Source organism: Phyllobates terribilis, unplaced genomic scaffold (genome assembly GCF_046119375.1).
Source record: "Phyllobates terribilis strain yellow unplaced genomic scaffold, ASM4611937v1 Scaffold_2__4_contigs__length_985480577, whole genome shotgun sequence".
Lineage (NCBI taxonomy): Eukaryota > Metazoa > Chordata > Amphibia > Anura > Dendrobatidae > Phyllobates > Phyllobates terribilis.
In genome coordinates, this window is record NW_027362762.1 from 759,016,359 (window position 1) to 759,038,176 (window position 21,818).

Consider the following 21,818-nt stretch of genomic DNA (forward strand, 5'->3'; position numbering starts at 1 on the left):
GATATTGAATTCTTCCTCTAAAAAGTAAAATGAACACATAAAAATACAAACACCACAATAGTTTCTCCGTGTGAGGTCATCGCAAGACTGTAAGGTTTCATATTGGTGCAATCCTAAAATAACCCATAACTGGGGCACCCTCTGACATTTTGTAGTGTGACAGATCACAGCACTGAATCTGCCTTTCTCTGTGAAATATTTCATTTAAATATGTCATGAATGTAGCAACCATGGAGGCCTCCCCTCACCATTTACAGGATTTACAGGGATTGTTCAGTTAGAGCAAAATATATCTTTAAATGTAAATGACATGATATACGTCTTAATCATATCCTTCAATTAATAAGTATGCCCCTGTTCCCCTTATATCCGGCAACCGTCCCTTGTCCCAGGGGCTTCACTTCCAGCTTTAGTTTGATACAGGAAAGCGTTTCCTAGCCGGGAATGCAGCGAGCAGCGCTGTATGTGAAGTAGGCTGGCTGACTGAAAGACCCTCTTGTGTCAAACACAAGTCAGAAGTGGAGTTTTCAGGACTGAGGAGGTTGTGGAACCCTTAGTCATGGAGGTATATGAGAAAAGCGAAGTTTACACTTGCCAAACTGTGGCATTAAGCGCCCATACACATTAGACCAATGTCAGCTCGACCCACCGATATCGAGAAAGACGTCTATCAGTCATGTCTGATTTCAGACTGCCAATCACAGCCGACATGTCAGGCAGCGGCTTTCTCCTAGAGAACACCGGAGCGCTCGGTTGAACAAGGACTTTTGTGTTTGGGAGAGTCAGTGGAAATGGCTGCCAGCGGAACGAATGGCCAAATCACCTTTCGGCCAACAGCCGTCTAATATGTATGGCCAGTCTTAAACGATTGCTGATAGGCAGCACTTTTGCAGCTGTTTAATAGCCTGTTTAGACAGGAAGATCGTGCTTCAGATGTGCACTGAATGATCTGTAATAGATTGTTCTGTGCGGGTAGGCTGCGATTGTTCTCGGCAGCACAGGTCCTATTTATACAGGATAGTGTGCTGCCTCCAGGAACAATGTTTTAACCAAGTCAAAAAATCATTACACCCAACAAACAAGCGTTTTGCTTCTTTGTCATGTGATCGGCAGCTTATTTACATTGCACATTTATTGCACAATTATTAGGAAATGAACCATCATAAGAAAGCTTGTTCCTGTTAATCGTGCAATGTAAATACACCTGATATCTTACGGTATACTTTGCTATTTAACATACATTAAAAGGGGCGTCCAATCCAAATAATTATCTATATAATATATAATTGCTGATGTCCTCATCAGGGGTGTTGTCGAGCCCATGCCTTGACGAGTAAGAGCTGTTTTGGATCAAGAGGCTTTCTAATATCTAAACCATGATTCTCTCAATATGTAATCTCCATCAGGGCTGTGGAGTCGGTAAGCCAAACCACTGACTCCGACTCCTCAATATCCCTGACTCCACAGCACTGCCTCACTACTGAGCGTGTACATAAAGTGCAGCACAGATTCATCTCACTGCCTCACTACTGAGCGTGTACATAAAGTGCAGCACAGATTCATCTCACTGCCTCACTACTGAGCGTGTACATAAAGTGCAGCACAGATTCATCTCACTGCCTCACTACTGAGCATGTACATAAAGTGCAGCATAGATTCATCTCACTGCCTCACTACTGAGCGTGTACATAAAGTGCAGCACAGATTCATCTCACTGCCTCACTACTGAGCATGTACATAAAGTGCAGCATAGATTCATCTCACTGCCTCACTACTGAGCATGTACATAAAGTGCAGCATAGATTCATCTCACGGCCTCACTACTGAGCGTGTACATAAAGTGCAGCACAGATTCATCTCACTGCCTCACTACTGAGCGTGTACATAAAGTGCAGCATAGATTCATCTCACTGCCTCACTACTGAGCGTGTACATAAAGTGCAGCACAGATTCATCTCACTGCCTCACTACTGAGCGTGTACATAAAGTGCAGCATAGATTCATCTCACTGCCTCACTACTGAGCGTGTACATAAAGTGCAGCACAGATTCATCTCACTGCCTCACTACTGAGTGTGTACATAAAGTGCAGCACAGATTCATCTCACTGCCTCACTACTGAGCGTGTACATAAAGTGCAGCACAGATTCATCTCACGGCCTCACTACTGAGCGTGTACATAAAGTGCAGCACAGATTCATCTCACTGCCTCACTACTGAGCGTGTACATAAAGTGCAGCATAGATTCATCTCACTGCCTCACTACTGAGCGTGTACATAAAGTGCAGCACAGATTCATCTCACTACTGAGCATGTACATAAAGTGCAGCACAGATTCATCTCACTACTGAGCGTGTACATAAAGTGCAGCACAGATTCATCTCACTGCCTCACTACTGAGCGTGTACATAAAGTGCAGCACAGATTCATCTCACTGCCTCACTACTGAGCATGTACATAAAGTGCAGCACAGATTCATCTCACTGCCTCACTACTGAGCGTGTACATAAAGTGCAGCACAGATTCATCTCACTGCCTCACTACTGAGCGTGTACATAAAGTGCAGCACAGATTCATCTCACTGCCTCACTACTGAGCGTGTACATAAAGTGCAGCACAGATTCATCTCACTGCCTCACTACTGAGCGTGTACATAAAGTGCAGCACAGATTCATCTCACTGCCTCACTACTGAGCGTGTACATAAAGTGCAGCACAGATTCATGTCACTGCCTCACTACTGAGCGTGTACATAAAGTGCAGCACAGATTCATCTCACTGCCTCACTACTGAGCGTGTACATAAAGTGCAGCACAGATTCATCTCACTGCCTCACTACTGAGCGTGTACATAAAGTGCAGCACAGATTCATCTCACTGCGTCACTACTGAGCGTGTACATAAAGTGCAGCACAGATTCATCTCACTGCCTCACTACTGAGCGTGTATATAAAGTGCAGCACAGATTCATCTCACTGCCTCACTACTGAGCGTGTACATAAAGTGCAGCACAGATTCATCTCACTGCCTCACTACTGAGCGTGTACATAAAGTGCAGCACAGATTCATCTCACTGCCTCACTACTGAGCGTGTACATAAAGTGCAGCACAGATTCATCTCACTGCCTCACTACTGAGCGTGTACATAAAGTGCAGCACAGATTCATCTCACTGCCTCACTACTGAGCGTGTACATAAAGTGCAGCACAGATTCATCTCACTGCCTCACTACTGAGCGTGTACATAAAGTGCAGCACAGATTCATCTCACTGCCTCACTACTGAGCGTGTATATAAAGTGCAGCACAGATTCATCTCACTGCCTCACTACTGAGCGTGTACATAAAGGGCAGCACAGATTCATCTCAACTAAAAGCCCAGATCCTTAGATCAGGAATAGGACAGACATTTATAGGACATTTCATAACTTTCCCAAATTCTTATGAGAACATTTACAGCACATCCAGCATTGTACTACTGTACCCAATTTATTATATATTTTCGTAGTCTGTCCATTTTATACTTGTTCCACCAAAATAGACCGACTCCAACTTCACAGCCCTGAATTCTCCATAACAACCAAATACACATACATGGAAGTGAAGAACTGTGTCATAAAGACAACTCCTGTCCATATTTTTACTTAAGATTTCTTCATGTTCTAGATGGGGTAGAAACCTGCAATTGTTATTTAGCTTTGTCTCTAAGCAGATTATGTGGATTCTGTACCGAGTTATTGGATTGTGGAGGACATGGTTTTCTGCACTTTTGGGTCACAGTAGGTCATCGCCTGTACTGTGTATATTTTATTTATTGATCACATCTGTATCCATGTGGTTGGTCTGAGTGAGAAACAGCTTAGGACTTTTTGTGAATGGCTTCATACCCATACTTACATGCATTACTGCATCATTACTGATCTATCAGAATTACAGCTGACTTGATGTCCTAAACAATGTAGATATTGTGTGCAACTACAGGCACTTTGCAGGAAGCTTGCTAATTTTAACTCATTCATACACTTTACAATGGCAAATGCTAAATCCCTTTTTTTCCCAGAGAGTTCCATTCTTTTATTGTATTTTTGTTAATGTATGTGTTGTCATAAAACAGTTTGAGTTACAGGACCTTTCTGCTTTAGGTCACTCAGGGCTTCAAAGCCGCCGCTGAATGTGGAGTATGGCTGCAGATGTAAACACGTCACATTACTCAGCCATGTCTTCATGACACTGCTGCTCAGACTGGCAGCTACAAGGAAGAGTTTTGCTGCTGAGGTTTTTACAAGCGAAAAAAGTGATCATAAACCCATGACAGTAAACAGAGCTGTCTGGATGGCTTCGTAGGTGTGCTGACATTTCACCTTTTGCTTTTTTAATGCATGTGGGTGGCATAGTAGTTGCACAAAAATATAACGTGACACATGTGAAAGGCACAGACAGTCAAGTGCACGCTACACACAATCAACCGTGAAGTCATTGTAATACGATAGACTTGTATGGTAGCATTAAACAACTATGAAAATTGTCTGCTTCCACGTTGCAGGATTTCTCCGTAAATAAAAAAGATTTAAAACAAACGCAATACTTTTATCCAAAAATTAATCTACAGCGTCACAGCAAGCTTTAGGTTTTTCTATTTTTCCCTCCCATTGTTTTTTGTTTTATTATTGTTGATCATTTTCTCTTTTGTATTTAACACGAGTCTCTATACAAAAAAACTTTCAGTTGATTCATTTTTTTCAGGAGATATTCCATGTTATGTACTTTAAACTTCATGGGTGCCAATAACGATGAGCAGTACTGTATGCGTTTTAACGGACAGAAATAAGGATGAGCAAACCCATGGAAGTTCGGGCTCTGCTACCCAACTCGAACTTTAGTCCAAAGTTCAGTTCGGGTACCAGAACTGTACCCAAACTTGAACCAGAACCTGAACTCCATTGAAAACACTGAACACCCAAACTTTAGAGCTGGAAAAGACCTCTCTCTTCCCTTGGAACACTAACTGTCCGTTACGAAAACCGAATGTGTAATTTCGGATTCGCTCGTCTCTAGACAGAAATCCACACAGCAAATTTTAGCCTAATTGCTAAACATTGTCATGGACATTGCCGTGACAATACACACTACCAATTCACCAGCATATCCTATGTAAAGTGTCCCACAGCAACAGTGCAGGGATCCCGGTGGTGCATCTGTTAGGAAATGTCCTTTTTCTTCACAACATTAATAAAAAAACAGTGCTATTTGTGCTCGACGGGTTGCCTCGAGTGTGAGAAGTTGAGGTGTCTCCTTCTGTGGACACCAGTCATAAGTCGCAATCTATACCCCTCTACCTTTGACCCCATCACTCCGGTCCCTGTTCATTCTGACTGCACCGCCTCTGTCCGTGGGAAGATCTGAAACAGCACAATAATGTCTCAAGCACCCCGTTAAGAATAGATAGGTGTTGGCTGAATGATGGTTTGACCGACAGCTATTTCTCCCAGCTGCCCCAAACATATGAGCGCTCAGCTCGGCCAAGAGCTCCGGTGTTCTCTGTTAGAGCACTTCAGAAATTCCATGAAAATGGCTTTTGCCTTGAGGAAAAGACAAGAAAGACACCTATTCATGCGACAGCATAGGTTGAATGTTGCAAAGTTAGCCAATAAACAGTAAAGCACAGATAATTGAGCTAACTTGGCTGCTTATGAGTTCATAAGAAGTTTGACAACCATTTATATTACTACTTAGACTATAGGCTACAGATGAGTTAATCTTTTGAAATTGAAATGCTTCGGCGGATTATTCTGAAAAGTTTGATTTGTGATGAATCAATTCACTGCAAAACACAAGTACCGGTACTCCCAATTACTTTGAAAAGATGTGTATAACACTGTGAGGTCTCCAAGAACTCTATGCAGCTCCTTTCAAGCTCTTTAAGGCTAACACAACCATAGTAATTAGTATAAAGAAATTGATGCTTTAACTTTGTAAATTAAAAATATCTTAAAAATTAAAACAAGAACAGTATATAAAATGGTAATATGAACGAGAGAAAGGAAAAAAGATTTCTTGCAACCTTTTTGCTTTCTAGTCTATGCCAGTTTGGCCCTGACGTAAAGTCCTTAGTAACAGACTGTGAGGCATGTGCTGCCTGACCACCGTCATCCAGTATGGCTCAATTGCCTATTCTGAATTATGCTAAACAAGAACCAGAAGCTTAAGCACTCAAAACAAAATATTAACCTATTTTTATTTTATTTTTTTCACATTTTTTTTCTTCTTTACTGAAAGGACTTGGTATTTATTTTTTTAATATTCATTATTGTTATTTAGAGATTTCCCATCTGTGATAACATGTTTGTAACCTTGTCTCCTACCTGCTAAATACTTTGGGAAATGCTTGAGGATGGGTGCAGTACAGGATGTACATACAAGCTGGAATCCGGAATTTTAGTTATAAATTTTCCAGAGTGCATTTAGAAATTGTCTAATATTGCTTAACCGGCCTGCCCTAGCTCAGACTTCCTCGGTTGTAGTCATATCATTGGAGACAATTGGCCGTTACTTGAAAGAAATTTATGTTTGATAAAAAAAAAACATATGTCTACAATAAGAATAGTCCTCTTTCTCAGGGCCCATGGTTGCAGGAACATGATGAGTAAGATGTTTGTTGACCCACTCCTCCTATCCCCTTGTTCCTACAAGCTAGATGTGGAATAATGATGGGTATAGGATAAGTTGACCTGAGCAACCATTTTTCGACTGTTTTGTTGGTCATTTAGCCTTTGATGTTTTGCACAAATGATTAGGAATGGAAAATTTATTAGAACTTTTCTCCAGGTGTTTTTTTTTAGATTTTTTTGAATCTTATAAAGTTTTGTATACACATAATGTCGTAAATCAGCTCAAAATTGGTGATCATATTGGCTTTGTCATATCTCAATAAAAGTATCTGTTTCCTTTTTGCAATTTGTTATAAAAAAAAAGACTTGTATTTTTTTCTTACAGAATCTGGATTTTTTTTTTTTTTTAATCGCTTTTAGTGCAGCTGTCAAACAGAAGTACAGTGGTTTAACGTATCAGGCCTGTTGAGTAGTCATGTCTGTGACCATAATTTCTATCAAGATGCATAAAGTAACCTTATAAATAATGCATATATATGCAAGCACTTCTTTCGTTCCTCAAACATCAAATATTTGGAAGTTGGCGAATGTCTAGTTGTTTCTGCGTACTAAAAGGTTTGATGCCTTTTTGTTACCTAACAACCACCATATCTGGCTTTTTGGTTTGTTTTTTTTGCATGCATAACCAAAGAAATGAGCCGGAGCATAAGCTGGTATATGTACAATGCGTAAGAGCTCTTCACACTGTGCCCATTTCACAGACAAAACCTAAGAAAAAAATAAAATGAGCATATACCCTGTATTAAGTTATAGTAATAGTACATGTAAATAACATAGGATACTTAGTTAACACTATTTTGATCAAAAAAGTGTAAAAGCTATCCCACCGCGACAAGGTGAACCCAAATCGGGACATTTCTATCCTGTCTTTGGTATTAAAACCTCACTTTGTGTCAACCGACCTCAATGTAGATAAGGGTAGCATAGGTCATGATCATTAAATGTCAACATAATGATTATCTTTACTTTTTTATTCTTGCTTATATATTATATTTCACAGCACTTTATATATATTATCGGCACTGTCCCCATTGGGGCTCACAAGCTAAATTCCCTATGAGTATGTTTTTGGAGTGTGGGAGGAAACCGGAGAACCGTGAAAAAACACATACAAATATGGGGGAAACATGCAAATGTTGTCCTTGCTGGGATTTGGACCCAGGACCCCAGCGCTGCAAGGCTGCAGTACTAACCATTGAGCCAATATGTCATCGATATTGCTTCTGTATTAGACATGTGGAATATCAGTAATCTGACTTCTAGGGAGAACCAGGAAACACCAAAATAGGAATGTATAGTATATTAAATGATGACAACTATGTGATGTGTTGTATATAGAATTGATATTGTAATCCTGCCTCTGATGATAATGAGACTACTGAAAAATCTTCCCGAAAGGAAAGGGACTATGAGTCTAAAATAGTCCTGTGAAAATTGCAAGATTTCTAATGCTTTCTGCTAATCATTTTTTATTTTATTTTGTTTTTGCACGCACTTAATCATGCTTTGTTGCACTTCCAAAAATAGTTTTAGCAAATGACTTGTGTAGGTGTCTCAAGGATATCTTTAAATTTTAAGTTCAGCTTTTACCTTTTTTTTAAAAAAATTGTGCATTTTGAAGATAAGTGCAAAGTGGGCCCTGGCCTGTATTCACCTTGTGAAGCATGTGGCTGCACATTGGAGAGCAGCACTTAAGACTGAAGTAGATCGATATTTCTTTAGGCCCTTTGATCAGGTTGGCTGCACAGCATCTCTATGGCCATGCAAAAATGGTTGTTTTTTATTTTGTTTTGTTTTTAATGCAGTTCATTGTTATTTCTACAGGTGAATGCATCTCGTCAAGAAGCGAAATTAATGGAAGAGAGCGACCAACTCATTGAAATTATACAGCAGAGGAGACAAATTATTGGAACAAAAATTAAGGAAGGCAAGGTATAGACCTTCTTCTATATGAATCTCTCTATAGGCTGACCATATATTTCTAAATGTGTAATGTACTGTAAGCATTTTATAGATTGAAAAATAGAATTGTAACGTTTAGGCCACATTCTAATGATCAGTTTGTGGTCAGTATTATACATCAGTATTTGTAAGTCAAAACCAGGAGTGGAACAATCAGAGGGAAAGTATAATAGAAACTCGTCACCACTTTGGCATTTTTTACCCAATCCTGGTTTTGGCTCATAAATACCGTGGCAAAATACTGACCAAATACTGAACGTGTGATCTTGGCCTCAAGCACGCAATCACCTCACTGCCGTGAGAGGTGAATGAAATAATAATTCCTGCTAGAAATGACCAAAAAGATTTTCAGGTTCGCCGTCCATGTGTGCTCTACGTCAGTGGATACTTCTTTGTCCTGCCCTGTAATGCTGACATCCTGGCACCTCTTGTGGTTAGTAGGCCCGCGACCTCATGCCGCCTGATGCCTAGTGATAAGGCATCACACCACATCATGGCCTCATGACTCTGACCCCTGCTCACCTAGCATCCTGATTTACTCTGCTTTTATATAAATTACAAGGAGTTTTAGCATAATATATCAATCATTATTATTTTGGCTATTTTTTAATACAAATAGAAAATAATAATAACTTTATTGTGTCTCAGAATAATTATTCTTAACCCCTTCCTAACGAGGCTATTTTCCATTTTTGCAGTTTAATTTTTTTCCTCCCCTTCTTCCAAGAAATATAACTTTTTTTATTGTTCTATCCACGTAGACCTATGAAGGCTTGTTTTTTACGGGACAACTTGTACTTTTGAATGACACCATTCATCTTGTTGTGATGATCACTTGTGTCGCCATTTTTTGAGACCCGTAAAGTTTTTATTTTTTGGTCGATGGGGCTGTGTGAGGACTTGTTTTTCGCACTGAGCTGACATTTTTTACTGATCCCATTTTGAGGTAGATACAGTGTTTTGATCGGCTCTTATTTCATTATCGAGGCGGCCAAAAAACCTAATTCTGATTGTTTTTTCTCATTACTCTGTTTACCAATCAGGTCAATTTATTTCATATTTTGATAGATCGGACTTTTGTGAATGCAGCGATACCAGATATGTGTATTTTTTTTATATTTACTTTTTTAATGAGGATAAAGGATTTGAACATTTATACTTTTTTTTTATTTTTTTTTTCATATTTTTTATAGCCTTTTTTTCACTTTCTGCTGTATTTGGTAGTCTTCTTAGGGAACGTGCTATTATCCGATCATTTGTACTACACACAGCAATGCCACAATATTGCTATGTATAGTAAAAATCACAGTCTCCTATGAACCTCAAGCTACAGACTGGCTTTCACGGGAATACCGTTATGACAGGCATGGGCGGTTTCCGGCAGACATCAGGCTGTCATGCCCACCCATCAGCGTCTTTCGACCGCGTCACTTGCACGCCAGTGGGCAGATAGAATGATGCACCCTAATGTCAGTGCACATTACATAGCACATATTGACTGCAGCATTTAATAGGTTAAAAGGTTATAATGTATTTTTAGTTTTAGAACAATTCTGTTTAGTACAATTTTCTATCATGGAGAATAGTGCATTTGGTGCGTGCGGCTGCACCTGGAAGAACTTATCCAAGTGCATTGATACGCCCCTGTGCACTTACAGCTAGATTTGCATATGGCTTCCAGGCTAGATTTGTCATTACTAGCACATCAGATTTCTATAAAAAAAACAGGTCTATTTTTTGAGGGGGAGCAAGAACCTGTACAAGCATACATATATATGTAAAAATGTGCCGGCATGTTTCCTTTAAAGGGAACCTGTCACATCCTAGGTGCCCTCTACACTGCCCCCATAGCGTTGATAGTGATGCGATGTGCTTCACTAACAAGCTGTTTTCATTAAAATTGGTGCAGCTATAATGATTTTATAACCTTTAATATACTTAGATCCTACCTGCTCGTTCAGTCATAAGTGTGTGATTGTCCTATTCAGTCATGAATGTTCCCAGCGCCTGCGCAGTGAGGCTGTGTGATTACCAGCTTTACTGCGCACGTGCGGGGAACATAGCGCATGCGCAGTAAAGCTGGTAATCACACAGCCTCACTGCGCAGGCGCAGGACCAGTGGCCTGACATGTACAAATACGCATGCGCCCCACAATAATAGCACTTGCCGGAAGCAATATTCAAATACATGGACGGCGCCAGCAGTGACTGAATGCGGTGCTGCCCCTGACTGAATACGAGGATCACACCCCTATGACTGAATGAGCAGGTAGGATCGAAGTATAAAATGTTATAAAATCATTATAGCTGCACCAATTTTAATGAAATTGCATCACTAACAACACTATGGGGGCTGTGTACATAGCAACTAGGACGTGACCTGTTTTCTTTAAGGGTATGCCTTTGCTATTTTGCGTACAAAGAGGAGTCTCTTCCATCACAATAGCTTTCTATCTTCTATCGCGCTGTAGTTTCTTTTGTGGCCATTTGTTGGCGTAGCTGTGCCGTCCTGGTATGTGGTATTCTGTAACTCTGAAGTTAACTTTAAATGTCAAGGCTAATGGTGCTCTTGTGAGAAAAGGGCCGACTAAGAATAAGTCCACTGCACTTGTAATGGTTCACTGAGCCGTAATGCACTTCTAATTAACTTCAAATAAAAGACCTGTTGGCCAGTCGCTGATGTAAAAGTGCTTGAAGAGCGCTGCTCTGAAGGGTGAAATGTCACAAGTAGTTTTCTGTCTCCAAATACCATGAGGGCTTTAATATATACTGGTCAGCAGTGTGAATAAGGGTTTACATACTTTTAAATAAGCAAAGCTAGCATTTTTGTACAAAAACATAGTAATAATGTGTTCTTAACAATAAACTCTATTACCTAAGCCCATGTTTGATGACAAAATATATGACCCATCATACACCATAAACCTGGTGCATAAACAGTTAAAATGGGAACAAAAAAAAAATAGGTTCACTGAAAACAAGGCCTTGTCACCAGTAGCCAAACTTGATGTCCATTACTTTAGGAAAACCGAGCTCCAGTATTCAATTGTGATATCCGTACAGATCATTCATTGTCTTTGTTATTGAAGACTTCGGGGCCACAATATATAGTTTATCATATGGTCAAAGTGTCTGACTAGGGGTGATAGTATTGGGTTCAGGGTGTAATGGTGTGCAGCTTCTCTTATGATCTTAACAGACATGTTTTTCACGTTGGTTTGTCACTCTGATAACAATCCATATCTCTCCTTGATGGTCCTAATAATGGCCCCCAGCAGGGTTTTCATCACTGGATATCTCTGCTATAACACAACTTGACATTGTATTAGGTTAGAGGCAATATAGATCTTTATAGGCTTTACGGTTCAAATATATTATATCCTACAACTTTCCATTTCAGCAACATAGTTTTAGATTGTTAATGACAAAAATTACAGTTATTCTAAATTTAAATGAGATAGAATTTAGGTAACTAATAATTATTTCCTAACTCTCTTGGCCAGCTGAAAGAGAGATTGTTACTGTGTACAGCTTGATATTGTCTGTAGTAATTAATCTCAAGCTTGCTTTGCATGCATCAATTCATTACTTCTAAGAAATAATTTAGTACTTTAGGGATCAGACATAGCTTTTATTCCATCCTTAAAATCGCATAGTGACAATACAAAAATGAGGTAGACGCTGCAACGTTTTGGCCCTAGCAGGCCTTTATCAAGCCAGAAATGCAATAAAAATTACAGCCATTTTTATTGTATTTCTCGCTTGATAAAGTCCTGTTAGGGCCAAAACGTTGCAGTGTCTACCTCATTTTTTTTGGTCACTGCAATTTTAAGGATGGAATAAAGGCTACTTCTTATCCCTAAATTACTCTCTGGTGCCATGGAATTTTTGGAGCCTGTATTGTTTTTGACTATGTGGGGGGGGGGGGTCACACCAAGCCAGCACGGACCTACCAAGAGAATCATTCACTGGACTAAGACCCACATACACATTAGACAAATGTTGGATGAACCCAATGGGTTTGGCCTACAGACTAATGTTCATGGAGGCTCCAGCCAACTGATGGTTTGAAGGGATGTTGATCGTACATGTCTGATTTTGGACTGCCGATGGCATTTTTCTTCCTGAAATAAGCTGCCAGCCAGCTTGTTATTCAGCGGCTTTCTGGTAAAGAACAAAGAAGCCCTCTGCCAAATAAATGCTCCTATGTATGGGAGAGTTGTCTGAGATGGCTCTTGACCAACACACATCTAATGTGTATGGCCAGCCTCAGGCATCACTTCAGGATTAGGATCAGATCTTTGCTTGGAAGGAGCGTTAGAGCAGGGACTTTTAAACTTTTTTCTATTTCACTCTAATCAGACAGACAAAGATAACGCCCAGACCTTACTGTTCTAAATAAAGAACAAATGGAAAGCCTCAATCACAAGCTATCTCTATTTCCCTGAGATAAGTAGTTGGTCAGTATATTGTAATGTCTGGTCACTAAGGCTTGGGCTGTCTAGTTGGTCTTGTGGGGGTGTCTCTAATGGTACATTGGTGCTTTTTAGCCCGTCAATATACCTTACGAAGTGCTGATCGACTATATAACAAGTAATTTGTAACTCTTTTATTGGTCCATTTACATCAGCCGATGACTGGGTGATTGCTAATACGATTGTTCTGTCCCCATACAATATTGGCAGCATATTCTCTGCTTACTTGGGGCGATGTACTACCAACAACTCTTTTATGATGGCATAAATGATCTGATCACCATATCACAGAGCATTTTGCTCATTCCTCAGATGGTCACTGCCATAATTGGGAACAAGTATTCCTATAAACGCTCATCCGACAATTATCCAGGTATTTACATTCACCATAAGCCTTCTCCAGGGAGACATAGTAGTGGGGCACATTATTTGTGGATAAAAGTCCAGGCCTGGCAATGAGATGTCTCCATGGGTAGACATCCCTGATAAAACTGTAAGCCAGAAATTGTAGAGAAGCAATCCTCAGTCTTAAAGGAAATCTATAAAACGAAAAAAAAATAGGGCCTGCACCCCTTTATTATTAAATTAATGAACAGGTGCTCAAATATTCAATGTAACCAATATACAATCACTTTGACTAATGAATGCAAATATTGCTATACACGTTAAAAACGTAACGTATTTAGTTTACATTTTTTTATCAAAAAGCGCAAAAGCCATCCAACCACTTTAAGGTGACCTGTATGGATGGTCCCTACCATGTGTCTCGCCTCTCGATGTGCCAAGCTGGGGCTCATCTGAACTCGGGAGGTGAAAGGAAAACAGTTTGTAATTAAAACCTTATTTGGGAAAGATGGGTGGATAAGGGTGTTCAGCCTCGGATCGGGCCAAGTACACTACAATATAATACAAAAAAAAAAAGGGCCCACACACCTTTAGCATTAAATTAATGTATAGGTGCGTAGATACATCACGTGACTTCTTCATTAAAGAGAATCTGTCACCAGGTTTTTGCCACCTAATCTGATAACAGCATAATGTAGGGGCAGAGACCGTGATTCCGGCAATGTGTCACTTACTGGGCTGCTTGCTGTAGTTTTGATAAGACCACCCGGAGATTATAGCTAGAGGATTATTAACATGCTGCCATGTAGTCCTCCAAATTGATGAGCTCTGTATAATCCCGCCCCCACCACTGATTGGCAGTTTTCTGTGATGTGGGCGGGGCTATACAGAGCTCCGCATTCAGGGGACTAGTAGAGCTGTAGCAGATAAAACCGTGATTTTATCAAAACTTTACCCCAAAAAGTGATACATGGCTGGAAGTGGGGTCTCTGCCCCTGCATCATGCCGCTGTCACATGGAATAGCAAAAACTTGGCGGCAGATTCTCTTTAAAAATGATCACTGGCAAGATAATATATCTCCAGCAAAAGGAATTGCCTCGTTGTTGTTCGGGGAGTATGACCCAAAATGCTGCTCAATACTTCCAGTAGATAAGGTGTTCTGAATGAAGTTATTCTGGGCAGGCCTAAGAAACATGGGGGATTTCCCAAGCTGTTTTAGACTGGGTGCCAAATGTTGTGTGCAGGAATTGGGTTATCAGCTTTTTTTTTTGTAATCTGGTTTATCCAAATTGATGCGCTACACAAGAGAGACCGAATGAGTAATCGGAAAGCAAATTCTACTCTTAATAACTCATTCCATCCCAAAACCTAACGTACTGGCAGTGTAAATCCCACTATGCACAGAACATTCTTGGGTCAGATCTTTATTTTTAGCAGAGGAAGGGAAGTGTGATATTCAGGATATATGAAAACCTCTCTGACTTACCGCAAATTGATCTCCATCTGTCCTGTTCTAACCTGGTTATGTTGTCCTCTGGCTCGTGTGTATCCTGAGCGGTTCTTCAGCTCTACGCTCAGAATACTGGTTGTGGTTTACCAACCGTGTTGACCCAGGATCGGATGTGTAAATCTGTGAAATAGATGACTTCTGACGCATTGTGAGATTTGGCAGGATCTTCCAGATGGACCATTTCTTCTCAGAACAGCAGTGTCAGGCTTGGCAGCGCCTGAGTTTTCAAGCCCAAGAATGAGTAATGCAAAAAAAAAATATTCAAGTGACAGATTTAATCGGTTTAAGTCCTGGTGATTGATTTTTCTATTTTCATACTTTTTTTCTTTTATGATTTGAGGAGTCCTGAGATGTTGAAGTGGCTGGAATTCAGTTCATGGTCTGAGGTGGAGCATTTCCACTTTCCCTCAGTCAGTCACATTAGAATAATATTTGTTTTTCAGCTGTGTCACAGCAACAGTTAAAAGCCATCCAGAGGGCGAGGCCAGGCTTGTAAGAGGGTAAATTCAAGGAATTAGGCATCAAGCAAATCCTCCCTCTGCTGTTTAACCAAAGTCTCTGGTGACTTATTCAGAGAAGTAAGACCTCCACGGACAGATCGCAATGATTTACTTGAAAGGTGAAGTCGCCACTTTCGCACTTTTACTCCTTTATTGTGTTCAGAGCATTCACACATATATATTTCATGGATATAATCTAAAACAAATATTCCGATCTGTTACAAACCTGATATGAATATGAAATAAAATTCCATAATTTATAATGCATTTATTGACTTCCGTGTTCTGGGCAATTTTTCTTTTCTTGACGCAGCCATGTGCATTAGAACTGAACCATCAGAACGACTATCTAATGTGAATTGGGATTCCCCAACTATCTCCAGATGGGAAAGAAGGATCAGGCAGTTTGATTCCAATATGACTGATCCCTTTTTCCTATGGAGGTATAATCTGTCAGCAGAAGTGTCTGACTGCGGCTCTTTCCCTTCACCCTATCCTGAATACATGTACAATCTACAACAGATCACAGTACCTGTCCAGTGAATGAGATTTAACTAAATGTCATCAACACGCTGCATAAAAAATCCAGATGGGCTGTCAATTTATGCTGCAGATTTTCACAATGGATTTCGCACTTTACAAAACGTTGCTGATTTCCTTGTTACAGTTCTTTACACATCTGCTGATGTTACATGTCATGTGGATGTACGCTAAATAGTCCGCAGTCGCACTCAGGAGCATGTGTTGTAAACAGCACATGATACACATTTACGGTTTTGTTCACATGGGGTTTATTGAGGCATTCTAGAATAAGTTTTTGAAGTGGAAACCACTTTAGGAGTTTTTGGAGGAGTTTTACTTTTCTTAAATCTGTTTTGAAAAGTTTTTAGTAAGTTTTTTTTTTCTAAAGCTTTCTTTCCAGCTTTTTGATGGGACAATGCCTCATTTAAATGAATTCCATCAGAAACAGGAAGTCACTTTTTCCTGTATGAGTCATCATAAGAACTACAATTCTGGTAACTGTAAAGTGCCTGGCAGAGCAGCTAGGTCATAAGTTGAAGAGGTGGATGACTCATGCAGGGAAAAGAGACTTCCTGTTTCTACATAGAGCTTAGAAGGATTCAGCTAGTCTGTTTTTAATCACGTGATGTCATAGATATCATGGAAAAGAGAAGAATTAGCTGGGTAGAAAGGCAAAATGAGCAATTGTAAGTACACAGTGCTATATAATATGATTGCTATATATTAAGAGGATAACAACTTTGATGGAGTGCTTCTATAATAGGATATGTTTCCTAGGAGGGTTTTGGAGGGATCCATTCCAAAACATCCTTAAATAACTTAGGTGAACTTAGCCTAACATTGGTGCCTCCAATTTCATGAGACAGTTTTTTCTCTACATTGAGGTGTGTTGGAATTGAATTTGGAAACAATTTGGCAGCAGGGTAATTATATTAATCCTTTAGGAGACTGTGACATGTCCACTTATATGACAGCCGGTGTAGAGAGGATGTGTTTGCTGATATAACGCCATCGTTGGTTGCAGGGACTTGTCTACTAGATGACCACATTAGGATGGAGCTCCTTGTGAAGATACTTTGTGTGTAATGAAAAGATGGGCGCAAGTGGAAAGCCATAGAATAGCGGCCAGACCGATTGGCGCATTGCAGTCGGTACATAAAAGTGCTTTATATCCCTAATGTAAATAATTTGTAGGTTATATTGAAACGTGATGTTTAATGGTTGTGGCGGTAAGAATCTGAGCACCAGAATGTAATATTATTGATGTGGGTGGTTCAGTATGAAAATGTGGGAATTATTTGGTTGAAATAATCTGTACTACATAGACACCATCATACCTGGTACCCAAAAATAAAAAAATAAACATCTATAATTATCACAGACTGCAGAATATTTTACATTAAAAACCTTAGATTTTTTTTGTAACTTTGGAGAAATGTAGTTAAATGACTACAATCCTATATGCTTGCAGCCGTTTTTACTTATCACAAATTGTGGTTATCATGTTAAGGGCAATCTATCAGGAGATGACGCGGATGGCGAGAGCGCGGGGCCAGCTGTGCTTGTTTTGGCTCGTGTGGTCCTGAGGAGATTGGCATTATATAGACAATCTTTCCTGCTTAGCACTTAAAGTCTAAGTATTATTACACACATGAGGAATGCATTTAAGCTATGAAAAGGATCTCTGAGACTATTTACCATCATTTTCTAATTTCACAGGAAAAAGTCATCCATTTTGCAGCATTATTAATAATGTTTTCAGCATTTCTGCCAAAATGTCACTTGGATACAGCCTCCCACACAGCCCGGTGCCGTGATGTGAGGCCCGTATATGCTTGTCTCCTCAAGTGATTAGTTACCCAGGGATTAGCTAAACAAATGACCTCATGTACGTTGGGTTTTTAAAACCTAATACGTGCAATTTGTGAATCACACTCTTACTGTAACTATTCCTATTGCATAAAATTGAGCCATTTTATTTTTTTGTACTAATAAAGCCACCACATGTGTAGGAATCAGAAAGCACCAACATATACTGTGGTGTTGTAGAGACTGTGTATCAAGTCACAATAAGTCCATACCTCCAGTGAGGATCGCAGTGCAGCTTTCATATCCTGGTCACACGCCCGCGGGTCACTTTGAGTTCATTTGAGTATTCTTCAGGGTATGTGCACACTGTGTCTTTTTGATACTCGCGTACCTACATTGTTGTTGAAGCTGAGGATGCTTTAGGAAAACGCAGGCTTTCCAAACATCATTTGGGATGGCTTTGCCTCCAGCGTTTTTTTTTTTTCTTGTTGTTTTTCACATGCTATACATGAAATAGTGGCAGCTTCCAAGTAGAAGCTGCCAGAAGAATGGACCGGTCGCTTCTTTTAACCGCTTAATGGCTTTCGAAGCCTGAAGTTGTTAATAAAATTAACAAAAATGGAACATATGCTCAGCAAGTCGTTTGTACATTGCTATGCATGTGTTCATTCTTCATGGTTTTTTTTTTTAGCACTTTTTCAGGTAGGTTCCAGGCTGAATCTGCCTGAAAAAGATGTTATGTGCACTTACCCTTATGGGAATAGCTAGGCTACCTGGACAAAGCCAACACAGGAATATGAAAATCATGTAAAAACCTTTTTGATGTTGCCCTGGATTGGAATTGAAACAAACAAAATTTCTATATAAGTTTGATGCCTACCACAAGGTCTGAAGGAGCGGTGCATACAAGGGTATTAAAAAAATATTATAATAAGAATTTCCATATAACACAAGGCCCTGTTAGCGTATGCTATCAGTTTTGCCACAAGTGTTCCATTAACACAATTGTATAGCCTCTTTATTTTAAATTACTTTGTTTAGTAACCGGTGAGATTTTCTTTATTGTCCTAATAGAGTTAGCTAGATACGGGATATATTTATAGGATGTGGAAGTCATTGCTATTAACTCAAATTTTTCAATACAACTAGTGCAATTAATGTGTAGCGTTGAGGGGTGGGAAATTCGGCCCCAGTAGCCTTTGGGGAGCTGGCCATCGATTCCAGAAAGTCTTGAGGAGAAGAGGTCAGTTTTTGTTTCATCTGGGGATGGCGTAAAAATGGGAAGAATGTTGAAAAAAGATAAAAGAGGTGGAAAGCATTGATTCGTAATAAGGGTTCGAAAAGAGTTGGAAATTGGTTTTCTAATGAGTCTCTGGTAGTGATATGGCAATTATTACTTGTGAAAGGGCAAAATCCCACCCAAACCATCCTAGTTATCATGGTGTTTTGTGTTGTGTAAGGTCAGATCTTGACACTGAACTAAGAGTGGATTGGCAGTGACTCACGGTGAGTATCCACAAGCTACATGGCAGTTCTGCTGCTCTCTCACTTCCTCCGGATGTACGTGATACGTCTGAAGGTGGGGAGAGGGAAGCCATCGCTGATTGGCCTCTGGGATCCCGTGACATAACAATCCCTGGTAGTGCCAGTACCAGCACTGCTGGAACAGCACCACCACTGCAGGTGAGTATGAGTTTTATTATTTTACAAGGTACAAACATAGAGATTGAGAAGGCGTTTTATAAGTAGCGGACATCCCCTTTCACTCTCATGTGGAAAGAAGGTCAGCTGGCTGGATGAAGGTCATACAGCTGCCTGGGTAGGGCAGCCATATCAGAGGAGCATGGATGGCCTAGATCCTGATCTATTAGGATAGATGGGCTGCAGCTAAAGGAGGACCATGCCGCTACTGTGGTCAACCTCTGCCTTCACTATAGATCAACGAATGGAGACCACAAACCTTGGCAAAATTTAATTTGTTGTGTGTTTATTTATTAGTGTTAAACTACAACACAACAAAATTTTAATCGAACACTTATATTCTCAAACCAGTTGTTTAATTTTGTACAGACAGAATTCTAATTTGTTTTTATTGACTGTTCCTCAAAGGTAGTCCGGTTGAGAAAATTGGCCCAGCAAGTCGCCAATTGCAAGCAGTGCATTGAACGTTCTACATCTCTCATTTCCCAAGCAGAGCTGTCTCTAAAGGAGGCAGATCACGCTCGCTTCCTCCAGTCAGCAAAAAGCATCACAGAAAGGTAAAGTGATTTTGATTCATTTTCTACTTTATCCAAAAACTATTTTCAGCTTCAATATAAGCAACTATGAGGCAGTATTCTTTTTTTTCTAATTCACCAGTGTTTAGCAGCCATGGTCATGTGTCGAAATGACAGATTATCGCCAAGGGCGCATAAGCAAAGACAGGCAGAAACCATACTGATCTATAGTATATACACAGATAAACATTTTTCTAGCATAACATATCATTATGTCTGTTTGTATTATAGTTGACGTCTACTTTTGGTAGCAGATGATATATGGTGTACTGTTTCCAGTCTGAATCTTGTGTCTTCTACTTTAATATGGCCACCATTATTTTCTAGTCTACAAGAGAAACTAAGTCTGATTTTGTTTAATGCAGTAACATGTTTGTAAGCCAAGATATTTTGGAAAGTTTTATGGCATATGTGTACAATTTATCAAGAAAACGTTCCCAGGAATTTTAAAGTTGGCCTTTAGAGTCACCAGACTTGGCTCTTCAATGTATTGTTTTCAAGATGAGAGAAAAAGATATCAGCAGGGGAGACGTAGAAGATTTTCATCACAGGAAGCTTGAAATTTATAGTAAAATCTAGTCTTAAATGATATCCTTGCCCTTTTTTAATTTCATATTTGTGGGTAAGAAAGGACATACAGTTGAAGTTATGGATAAAGAAAAGTTTGTCGATGTTAAAACTGGGGAAATTAGTCAAAGATGAAGATGACATAAAAGCCCATTTTACATGGTGATCGGCAGAACCGTTATATACATGCCAGCGACCACAGGACAAGCGGACCGCAATCACAGCTTTTATGTGGGCCTAAAGATCATTAATTCATTGTGAATCATCTTAATGATGGTTTGTCTTTTTAGAGTTTACGTATTTAGATGACTGCCACATGGAAAAGGAAGTGTTACTAGGGCCAGTCCTCATGCACTATCATCACTTGACGCTTGTTACAAGCTGATTGTTTGCCTGTTTAAAAAGCCTCTGAATATGTTCTCTTTGTCACAGAGCACCAAGTTCGACAATGTCATTTACCCAATGATCAGCCATCGTCATTGCACGTTTATGGAAAAAAGGAGACCTAGTTGTTTATCAAACAAATTGCCTGGTTGGAGCCAAAATCAACAGTTAGTGAGACTAAAGGGATAGTTGAGGGCAGGGCTGTGGAGTCGGGAGACGTGAAGTCGGAGTCGGTGCCCATTTTGTGGAGTCGTTATAAAATGGACCGACTCCTAAAATATATAATAAATTGGGTACAGTAGTTCAATGCAATTTGTGGGGAATATTTTTTCATAAGAATTTGGGAAAGTTCTGAAATGTCCTATAAATGTCTGTCCTATTCCTGATCTAAGGGTCTAGACTTTTAGCTGAGATGAATCTGTGCTACAGTAAATTTATCCCTTAGACATGAGCCATGTATGAGGGAGTTGGAGTCGTGGAGTTGGTGTCATGGAAATTTAGGAGTCGGAGGTTTGGCTTACCGACTCCACAGCCCTGGTTAAGGGGTTATTCCCAAAATAACAAGTTAACCCCTAACCATAGGATAGGGAATAACAGTGATCGCTGGCGGTGCAACCGCTTGGACATCCCGCGATCCTGATCTTGGTGCTCTGGACCCCTCTAATCCTTGACCTTTGCTCCATTCATTGTCTATGGAATTGGCAACCCGTTAAACTCATTTAATTCCAGAATGCCTTGGTTTTATCTGTTGTTCAGTTTATTGAAAATGAAGGGGCTGTCCGGCCTAATGATATTGATGGTCTT

General features: G+C 39.9%; 1 protein-coding gene across 6 annotated transcripts in view; it reads left to right on the forward strand.

Annotated features, from left to right (window-relative positions):
- MID1 (midline 1) overlaps positions 1–21,818 on the forward strand; it is a 603,051-nt gene that overhangs the window by 521,527 nt on the left and 59,706 nt on the right. For all 6 annotated transcript variants that reach the window (XM_073667309.1, XM_073667310.1, XM_073667311.1 and 3 more), the window contains 2 exons: positions 8,488–8,595; positions 19,897–20,045. In XM_073667309.1, coding sequence (XP_073523410.1) covers positions 8,488–8,595; positions 19,897–20,045 — 257 coding nt within the window. The remainder of the gene's footprint in view (positions 1–8,487; positions 8,596–19,896; positions 20,046–21,818) is intronic.